Raw genomic sequence first — 11,002 nt, 5'->3', positions numbered from 1 at the left:
TACTGACCCCTTGAGGGCCCCTGTAATCTGGACTGCGTGTCATCGTGCTCTGCCATATTGCCAATTTCCTTGTCAGTAAAGCTCTCTCTCTCTAAAGTGTGTTGAAGTAGAAAAAGTGAAAAGTGAAGCTGGGGTACTAAAACGGAATGTAAGTATATATGTCCAGGTATTCTGGGTCAAGACGTGGATACATCTTTGGATATTGAGGTTAACTAATCGAGAGGGGCACCTTGCAGCCAGGGTATGCTGAGACCAAGTTTACTGCTCCAGATCAGTCAGTGGGAGGTGGCGGATCCGGGAACGGTGTTGGGGTAGGAGTTTGGGGGACAGGTAACTTCTTCTTTTTCAGTCGCCGCTTCACGAAATGCAATTTTACCTCTTAAAGGAGGAAGCATGCGTTTTATGTGTCAATATACACTATTTTCCGAACATTTAGCATGTCGAGTGAATTCAATTCGTGTTTTTTGATCTTCCTGAGGACATGTTAACAATGGACGTCCCCTTAAGGGATGCTAAGTTCGTTTGGTTGTTTGTTATGATTGCGTTAAAATTGAGTTTTCCTTGCGTTAAGAAGAGTTGGTACTTGCATGAAGTAGAGCGCTATGATTAGTTAAGTAGAGCATTCATTGCGTTACTTAGAGCGCAAATATTGTGTTAAATAGACTGCAAATATTACGTTAAGTAGTGCTTTATGACTGCGTTTAAGTAGTACGTTATGACGGCTTTAAGTAGTGCTTATGACCGCGTTAAGTAGTGCATTTTGACTACGGTAAGTTAATTTATGCGTTGTGACTGCGTTAAGTTGTACGTTGTGACTGTGTTAGGTAGTGCTTATGACTGCGTTAAGTTGTGCGTTATGACTGCGTTAAGTAGTGCTTTAGGACTGCAATATGTAGTACTTTTAGCCGCGTTAAGTAGTACTTTAGGACCGCGTTAAGTAGTACTTTAGGACCGCGTTAAGTAGTGCTTTATGACCGCGTTAAGTAGTGATTTATGACCACGTTAAGTAATGCTCTAATTATGACTTTGGCACGTAATGCGTTATGACTTTATTAAGTAGAGTGCTTCAGACAGCTAGGTATATCCAAATGGTTATTTATGCTCCGGCGTATGGATAGCATATTGGATATGGACTACCTCGCTAACATATTAGAGGTATTTGAGTTCTACTGTAGATCGGATGTAATCAGAGACAGGTGTAACTTAGACGTAATTTGGAACACCAGACGAGCCTTCATTGTATGAATGAAACACGTCCAGCCCCTGTCAACAGTGTGCCTATATGTCACTAAGCTGGACGCTGTGTCGTGGTGAACAATTTGACCCAGTTAACAGTGAGGGTCCCGGGGGGAGGTACAGAAGAACGTTCATATTATTATTACGTGGAGGGCAAACATTGTTCTAACCCTTTTACTACCATAACGTCAAGCAGAAATTATGACTGACATTAAAAGATCATCGCTTTATCCTCAAACCTGTTTGTGTCTTTCCTTATGGAATTCTGGGGTAGAACTGGTTCCCAAGTAACTTATGCTTGTCGTGTGAGGTCACTCACATTGACCGGATAGTCAGACCCCGATGACGTGGATATGTGCTCATGCCTTCACCCACATGTTTTTCAGTTATTTACAGGTTGCCGTGTTTGTATGTTGTTTTACGCCGCACTCAACAATATTCAAGCTATATCATGGCGGCCTGTTAATTATCGAGTCTGGACCAGACAAACCAGCGGTTGATATTATGAGTAACTATCCACGACGTCGGGGAACGATGACACGTTATCAACCAAGTCATCTAGCCTGGCCACCCGATCAATCAGTAGAATGCTAGCTATAGGACATGCATACGTGGAGGTATCTTGGGTCTCATCCGTTCCCAATTGGGTTCAGAGTGAGTGAGTGAGTTGGGTTTAACGCCGCTTTAACAGTATTACAGTTATATCGCGGCGTGTCAGCTTAATGCGGGAGGAAAGCCCGAAGTGGTGCAGGTCTCAGACGTTTACCACTTCGGTAAAACCCACGAACACGGGTATGGCGCTGACAAACCTAGAAACATAATCGGGGCGAACCGGGATTCGAACTCACAATCATAGGTTTCTTGCGTGCCCAAGGGAGGCAACTCTCCACAGCGAATCGCGGCGCCTTAGGGGTTCCGGTCGCCGTGAATATTTCTGTCATCGACTGCGGCGTAAAATAATCAACTCTCACTTCATTTATTTTTATTAGATTGTCTTTCTCCGTAGAAACATGAGTACACGGGCTGATGAAGGTATGGCAGCTGGCTTCAGTCTCCAGCTGGTGATGACGGGAGGCCTCGTCATGCCTGCCGGCATCCTCCACCACATCACGTCCATGAAGGAGCGGAGAGTACGAGATGATGACATATTTGTGTGCACGTATCCCAAGTCAGGTGAGATCCGTGTTCATGCAGAAAATGGAACTGAGCGTCGTCTTGATTTGGTATGAACACACGATGCCATTTAGAAAGCGGTCAAAAGTAACAAATGTTATATTTGGGATAACACTTTCTGAGTAAAGTACAGATTCTCGTACTTTTTTGGGTTGAGTCCTGTCCGGGATACGAACCCACACTGCCAGAGTGAGACACCTAATCGCCAGCACACCGAAACACACTCTTTTACAGACAGCCGTGATTTTGCTGGAATAGTGCTGACTGACACGTACATCAATTCAGTCACTCACCGCACATCTCTCCGTACAGGCACGCACTGGGTGTGGGAAATGCTGAACATGGCCGTGGCAGGAGAACCGGAGTATGCCAAACACTGGCAGAATTGCTCCTTCTATGAGTCCCGGACGGAGGACGAACTTGACACCCTCCCTTCCCCCAGGATCATCTTCACCCATCTTACCCCAGAGTGAGTTGACCAGACAGTTGACCAGTGGCCGGCACAACATGACCACCCTGCTATTCGTGTTTGTCATCAAAACAAAATATAGTTTCATGACAGTTTATTTCAATATAAACTGTCGGCAAAAGAAAGCATACACTTGAAAATTGGATTTACCAATAAAAGGCGACCATGCTTGTCGCAAAAGGCGACTAACGGGATCGGTTGGTCAGGCTCGCTGACTTGGTTGATGCAGGTCATCGATCCCAATTGCGTGGATCGATGCTCATGATATCAATCACTGGATTGTCTGGTCCAGACTCGATTATTTTACAGACCGACGTCATGTAGCTGAAATATTGCTGAGTGCGGCGTAAAACAACAAACCAAAGGATTTAACCACAAAAACATAATATTATGCAAATAAGAGACCGAAAACAGTCGCCGAAACGCTGCAAACTCCAAAAACACAACTGTGATACCTCTATAATGATTTTTTGTTTGTTTTATTTTTTCATTTGATTAACCACCATCAAAAATGGGTGTATACTGCTTTTGCCCGACAGTTTATAAATATTTGTCACGGGAACACTTCACGGAACCTTGTAAAGTTCAACCGCTAATCCGTTTGATATGCAATTCCAACTGAAATTGAAATCAAATATTTCGAGTCATGGCAAATGAGTACTGCCCCTCTTTATATAGACGCTCCCAATAGTAATCGTCCGGAAAATTGATTGTCCGGATTAACGAGGTTTCACTGTACCAAAACTATGGATTAGAGGATATCGGTAAACATAGATTTACTGAACTGTTATCATAAATCACTAAATAATGAATAAATATATAATTGTTATTATAAAAACTCACTCGCTCACTCACTCCCTTGCTCACTCACAACTCACTCGCTGATTTAAAAATCATTCATACATACACACCTACACACCCACCCACCCACTTACTCACTCACTCACTCACTCATGATTTCATTGAAAGCTTACTACCACAAGATATATGGAACCGGAAGTGTCGTGTTGTCAACGTCCAGAGAAATCCGAAAGATGCCGTGGTGTCCTTCTTTGTTCAACACACCAATCAGAACTGGGTGGACAAGTCACGTGATCCGGCCTTCGTTGGTTCCTGGGATAATTATGTCGACGCCCACATCAAGGGAAACGGTACTGTCTAACACGGGATATGTTCCTGGATATAACAATGGTTCATTTCGCATCGGATGTATTATGAATCAGAATGAAAATCCATCATAATAATATTGTAATTTTACAGTGCTTCTTATAGTTGTGATCAAATACATGTATAGTCTGGAAGGTAATTTAAGGTACCGACGTTTACTACAATATCTGAAAAACTATCGGACCTACCCCAGTCAAAGTTGGTATGAGATTATTAAACATAACTGGATATTACATTTAAAGACAATCGGTGCATGAATAAAAAATCTGTCTATTTAGCTATCACTATATTTCATCAACAACCTGACATGTTCGTCATGGGTGGAACAAGCATTCATTGAAACAGCCAGCTGCATAATGCTACCCCTGCGTCAAAGGGTCACATGACACAGTTGAACCAATCAACTCAACCGTATTCGTGCGTGCGTGATTCCCGTGCACCCTTTCGAGATGAGTTATATCAAGTAATATTGAGTAATATCCAGTTATGTATGACTGTTTAAAAATCTCATAACAACTTTGACTGGAGTAGGTCCGATAGTTTTTCAGATATTGTAGTAAACATCTGTACCTTAAATTACCTTCCAGACTATATGTGATTTCAAGTTCAATTATGTTTCAAAGAAATCCATTCTTAAATATACAGGAGTTAGTGGGGTAGCCCAGTGGTTAACGCGTTCACTCGTCACTTATACTTATGTCATTCATCTCGGATGTATTATGAATCAGAATGACAATCCATATTAATAATATTGTATGTGGCTCTAGTTCAAGCTAAAAGTATGTTTAAAACAAATCCATTCTTAAATATAAAGGTGGCGGTGGGGTAGCCTAGTGGTTAACGCGTTCGCTCGTCACGCCGAGGACCCGGGTTCGATTCGCCACTTGGGTACAATGTGTGAAGCCCATTTCTGTGTGATATTGCTGGAATATTGCTAACAGCGGCGTAAAACCATACACACTCATTCAGTTAAATATAAAAATAACTGCTCCTCTTGCATGGAGCATTGAAAATCAGTGATGGCATCGGGTGCTAGCGAACAGTATGGACATGCAAAGAATTACTTCTGACAGCAATTTAATTTCTCTGACGAGTATATCAATTCTAACACCACGTGGTTTAAATGCATGCTGCTATCATACGTGGTGTTTATCAATGCTGCCATAACTTAATCAGCATCCATGTTAACATTGAGTGGTTTATGACGTCACAAGTGCTTTGTGTCAATGCTGGCATCAAGTGGTTTATAGCAATTCTGGCATTAAGTGGTTTATAACCATGCTGACGTCACAAGTGCTTTGTGTCAATGCTGGCTTCAAGTGGTTTATAGCAATTCTGGCATTAAGTGGTTTATATCAATGCTGACGTCACAAGTGCTTTGTGTCAATGCTGGCATCAAGTGGTTTATAGCAATTCTGGCATTAAGTGGTTTATAACCATGCTGACGTCACAAGTGCTTTGTGTCAATGCTGGCTTCAATTGGTTTATAGCAATTCTGGCATTAAGTGGTTTATAACCATGCTGACGTCACAAGTGCTTTGTGTCAATGCTGGCTTCAAGTGGTTTATAGCAATTCTGGCATTAAGTGGTTTATATCAATGCTGACGTCACAAGTGCTTTGTGTCAATGCTGGCATCAAGTGGTTTATAGCAATTCTGGCATTAAGTGGTTTATAACCATGCTGACGTCACAAGTGCTTTGTGTCAATGCTGGCTTCAATTGGTTTATAGCAATTCTGGCATTAAGTGGTTTATAACCATGCTGACGTCACAAGTGCTTTGTGTCAATGCTGGCTTCAATTGGTTTATAGCAATTCTGGCATTAAGTGGTTTATATCCATGCTGACGTCACAAGTGCTTTGTGTCAATGCTGGCTTCAAGTGGTTTATAGCAATTCTGGCATTAAGTGGTTTATAACCATGCTGACGTCACAAGTGCTTTGTGTCAATGCTGGCTTCAAGTGGTTTATAGCAATCCCGGCATTAAGTGGTTTATAACCATGCTGACGTCACAAGTGCTTTGTGTCAATGCTGGCTTCAAGTGGTTTATAGCAATTCTGGCATTAAGTGGTTTATAACCATGCTGACGTCACAAGTGCTTTGTGTCAATGCTGGCTTCAAGTGGTTTATAGCAATTCTGGCATTAAGTGGTTTATAACCATGCTGACGTCACAAGTGCTTTGTGTCAATGCTGGCTTCAAGTGGTTTATAGCAATTCTGGCATTAAGTGGTTTATAACCATGCTGACGTCACAAGTGCTTTGTGTCAATGCTGGCATCAAGTGGTTTATAGCAATTCTGGCATTAAGTGGTTTATAACCATGCTGACGTCACAAGTGCTTTGTGTCAATGCTGGCTTCAAGTGGTTTATAGCAATTCTGGCATTAAGTGGTTTATAACCATGCTGACGTCACAAGTGCTTTGTGTCAATGCTGGCTTCAAGTGGTTTATAGCAATGCTGACATCAAGTGGTGTATATCAAAGCAGACATCACATTATGTATGTCAGTGTTAGTGTCACATGGTTTATCAATGCTGACATCTCTTGTGTATCGATGCTGACAATTTCAGTGCCATTTGATTCTGTCATGGAACACAGTCTTCGCTGGAACAGATTTCCACAAGAACACCCAGATGTTCCATTCCTACAAGTACAGTTTGAAGATCTCAAGAAGGTAAGTACATTGCCACACAGTCTGTTAACGTCGCATTGACAACATCACAGGTGTCCTCCCATTAGTTAGACGTCCCAATAGTTAGACAGCTTATAACAACACTTTAAACGGTTGAGTGCACACTAATCCTTATGCTTGTTATCTCAGACTTTAAAATGGAATAGTCCAGATAAGATCTGACAAACAAAGCAACGCAGCTTTAAATAGATACTTTAATATTATACTTAACATTTAATGACACTTTCCATTTGATAAATTTTATACAGTTTGTAACAACACTTTGTGACAGTTTTTGGTAATGTACACTTTACATTTAATAACTGTTGCAGTTTATTTATCACCGACTGTCGTACATTTCTCATTGCACGTCTTGACGACACATCTCCAAGGTGTGCAGGTTTGCCTCTCGCGGTTTCTGTTGTAAATTTATCCATCTAATATCAACTGCTTACTTCCACGCCGAGAGGTGATGTACTCTACTTTCTTTAAACCAGCCATATCGATACTGATAATGATACGTACCCCATTATCATATTTATTTGTTTGATGAGTAATATAATCTAAACTCAACTCCTTCAACTGATCATACAGTAAGACTATTAAGCTACTCCATAGTTTATATAGTTAATCTCATGCCTATTGAACCTGTACTGAGAGTAAGGTGATTTGGGTTAATTAAACGAAATTGTAACATATATACTCCCTAAACTGTGAGTCCCCTATCCCTACGCAGTACTTTAATCTAATTAGGACTGATCCATTACACCTGTAGGTATATTGAATTCCCTCTTTGCCTAAATACAAATGTCTAACAATTGGGACGTCTAACTAATGGGACGTCTAACTAATGGGACATAACCACATCACAGCTACACAGCGACAACAAATCATAAAAATTGGTGACTTAGGTGTCTGAGAGTGTGGGTTCTAATCCCGGATTGGACTCCACCAAAAATGTGCCAGAATTTGTACTTAACAAAGAAAGTGTAATCCCAAATATAACATATGTTACAGTTGAATCCTTTCCACAAGGCATTGTCTATTCAAATAGCTGAGTATCACTGATTAAATACATATACAAAATAACCCTAATAGATACATGTAAAACATACCTGACGACAATTAGAAAGACAAAAATACCATGTTATTTATATACATATTTACATTTTATTACACAGGCCAACTTCTTTGACAAATTGTCAAGTCATACTTCCATTGGTAAAATAATCTTTGCTGCACTTTAATACGGATCCCTATAAGCAAAGTCAAGCAAAACACGCATCACCCCTGAGGGAGTTTAGGGTTGGGAAGATTGTTCTCAGAGCTAACTATAAGGGGGATCGGGTGCATCCTCACTTGGTACATACACAAACTAAAATGCCCTGCAAAAGAAAGTATATACCATATTCGACATAATAAGAAAATAAGAAATAGGGGCCTCTTATTAGAATATAAGTTTGATGAAAAACAACAGAGCTGAAAGATCGTTAATTTCGTGGCTTATGCTGACAGCCTGAAATGTTTATATACAACAGACATATTTTTCCAGAATTTAATTTCCCATAATTAAAGATGCATATAACACACGTATTATACACGAATAAATAAGTCTTGTGTACATTAATCAATCGGAAGGGGTGCTAATTGCATTGGGATTGTTCACTAGCCAATATATTAGCAAATATCGCCGTGGGCGCTTATAAGAGCGGGGCGCTTATTACGTCGAATACGGTACTTGAAAATTATTTTTAACAAAAACTATATACAAACGTTATAAAAACGCTAAAAGGCTGAATATAGTCGCCTAAACACTGCAAGCTCAAGGTCGAAAACCATGATACCCGTATAATATCAAATACATCACCATCGAAAAACTATTTCTTGTTTGTTTCATTTGTAGTCATCATCAAAACATGTGTGTATACTTTCTTTTGCCCAGCAGTTTATTTGGTATGTTGTGTCATCGTCCCCGTACAGCTGGAGACGTTGATCTGGCCATCAGCAACATCACAGGTGTTAAACAAACAACAAACAAAATATTTCCGGGTTAGAATAGGTCACTCGCATTCATATGTATGTCATGGATGCCGTTAACTTGGATCGGGTACCATGGACAATATACAAGACCTCGTACTTGCCTGCCATCGTTAACCAACAAACAAACAAATTGTAGAACAATGTGTTGTTCTGTGAAGCTCCGATACCTCGGGTGTTGTTTAGACAGGTGTTTGGAACACCTGGTGTCATCACTTATTTTCAGTCATCCATTCAAATAAGTTCACCGCTATTTTCCTTTTAGATCCAATAATCGAGACTTGTTATTCTCTGGCATTGGCGTTTTATGTTTATCGGAATTTAATCTAATCTATTTTTTTACAGTTAATCTCTTCTTTTTTTTTCTCTTTTCAGTGTATGAAATGACCCTTTGTGTTGCAATGATTTATATTTATTTATTTCCCTGTCCTTTATGTATTCTTCCTTGTTTTTAGGACGCTGTGAGGGAGGTCCAGCGCCTGGCAGAATTCATCAATCGCCCTCTCTCTGGTGATGTGTATGAACAAATAGCTGATGCATGTAGTTTTTCTAAGCTAAAATACGCCTCTGAAAACATCAAAGACCAAACGTTCCACAACCGATGGAGGGAAGGGTCATCCGGCTACTTCAGAAAAGGTACGGAATAACTTGGTCAGCATAATAATAATAATAATAATTGATTTGTAAAGCGCCTAATATCCATCGACAGTTGCTCACTGGCGCTGTGACAAAGTTAAAATGTAATACTTTTATTACACATTTCAGTGCCTCTTTTCCATGTTTTTCGGCATCCAGATTTGCGACACATGCTTGTAAAGAATTCTGTTAATCATTAAGCACAAAGCGTTTTTTTCACCTGCCTACCCACGGTCTGAAATGAGGCATTCAGCATTTACTTTATAATTCACCAACCAGTGTGTTTTAAAAAAATCACATTTTCATTTATTTGGAGATAACCTATCATTCTCTATTCTCGTTTGTGTCTACGCAAAACCGTTACACATTTTAGTATTTCGCTAAGCAATATATTCTACATTATTGTAATTATTTTAAACCTGGCCTAACTTGCACAAAGCCATCTTAGAGGGTTCAGCATCCTTTTGTTACGCTGGATGCGATCTTAGAGGGTTCAGCATCCTTTTGGTACGCTGGATGCGATCTTAGAGAATATTTCAATGTTGTAATTTGGTTTTCGTCTTTTTTCAAGCAAAGAGTGAGAACTCCATATAATTAACCCTAAGTTTATGAGCTCGAATGGTCATGCATTATATATATATATATATATAAAACCACTTGTACTAGTTATTTACTCTAATATGACTCAAGAGTTCTTAAATTGGATGCAAAGAAAAATTATTTAAGTGGTATGCCGGATACCTAGAGTTGGGAATTGGCACCTTCATTTTAGCGCTGCGACAATCGTAAGTCTATGTTAGAGTATGGGAGTTACGATCGTCTTAAAACTAAGGTCGCTTAATGCAAGTAGATCCTGATGCACACTATAGACCGAGTTCTGTCTTCAGGAGAAACGGGTGACTGGAAGAACTGGTTTACTGTTGCGCAGAGTGAAAGGTTCGACGTGGTCTACCAGCAGTTGTACAATCATCCATTTCCTTATTGAAGCGGTTCTACAATCCGGAGACAACCTTGTGTATCAGATGTTGAAATTCATGTTACCATGGATAGAGTTCAGATTTGTCTCACCTACAAACTAATAACATTTGTGTTTCTAGTTTCACGACTGACCCTGATTTGGAGCCCCGACCCTGAACCTTTTTCTTCCTCACCGACACTAAAGTTTAATCTTTTTTCCCGTTTTCTCGCTAGTACCATAGGGTTTTCGTATTTTATGCCACAGCGTTCATTTGTTGAGCTTCACTATAGATATACCAGTCATTAACTTTAATATTACACCACTTAATGTTCATTTGAAAACAGCTTTTTTTACTGAACGACTGCATATTATTGTTTTTCAAAGAAAGAAAAATTAAAAACAAAATAAAAAAACGACCAACCTGCCCTATTTTAGGATGGACTGAAATGGAAAACACATATTAATATTTTTGCCCAAGACATGTATGCTCATTGACGAATCAGATGTTTGTAGCTTCTTGATGGAGTACTTTTGAAGAAATTAAACATAACAATATAGAATAAATGTTTAGTATTGAAGAGTTGGGTTTTTTTAATCAAGTCTGTGATATTGGAGCCCCGTGAGGACACAGGGTAAAACAGGTCCCCAGCACTCTATT

At 39.8% G+C, this 11,002-nt stretch overlaps 1 protein-coding gene across 3 annotated transcripts; it reads left to right on the top strand.

The window, feature by feature from the left end:
• On the top strand, window positions 1-10,922 carry LOC124146538 (sulfotransferase 1B1-like). Of its 3 annotated transcripts, none has more exons than XM_046516857.2 (7): window positions 1-148; window positions 2,243-2,409; window positions 2,722-2,878; window positions 3,848-4,029; window positions 6,613-6,716; window positions 9,206-9,386; window positions 10,274-10,922. In XM_046516857.2, exons 2-7 carry the CDS (start codon window positions 2,247-2,249, stop codon window positions 10,369-10,371), a joined length of 885 nt encoding a protein of 294 aa, XP_046372813.2. In that variant the 5' UTR covers window positions 1-148; window positions 2,243-2,246; the 3' UTR covers window positions 10,372-10,922. The 3 variants fall into 3 exon arrangements, with proteins under 3 accessions (XP_046372813.2, XP_048257699.1, XP_048257700.1); XM_048401742.1 differs by having other exon boundaries at window positions 2,644-2,878; XM_048401743.1 differs by lacking the exon at window positions 1-148 and adding an exon at window positions 196-330 and having other exon boundaries at window positions 2,644-2,878.
• The last annotated feature ends 80 nt before the right edge of the window (window positions 10,923-11,002 follow it).

This window comes from Haliotis rufescens, unplaced genomic scaffold, assembly GCF_023055435.1.
Source record: "Haliotis rufescens isolate VD_foot unplaced genomic scaffold, xgHalRufe1.0.p SCAF_23, whole genome shotgun sequence".
NCBI classification, from domain to species: Eukaryota; Metazoa; Mollusca; class Gastropoda; order Lepetellida; family Haliotidae; genus Haliotis; species Haliotis rufescens.
The sequence above is the reverse complement of the archived record's forward strand: the minus strand, read 5'-3'. Positions and strand labels throughout refer to the sequence as shown.

Coding starts and splice junctions, on each gene's coding strand:
- LOC124146538 (XM_048401742.1), top strand. CDS start 2,247: ATGAGTACACGGGCTGATGAAGGTATGGCAGCTGGCTTCAGTCTCCAG. Junction 6,717..9,205: donor AGTTTGAAGATCTCAAGAAG/GTAAGTACATTG, acceptor CCTTGTTTTTAG/GACGCTGTGAGGGAGGTCCA. Junction 9,387..10,273: donor ATCCGGCTACTTCAGAAAAG/GTACGGAATAAC, acceptor TTCTGTCTTCAG/GAGAAACGGGTGACTGGAAG.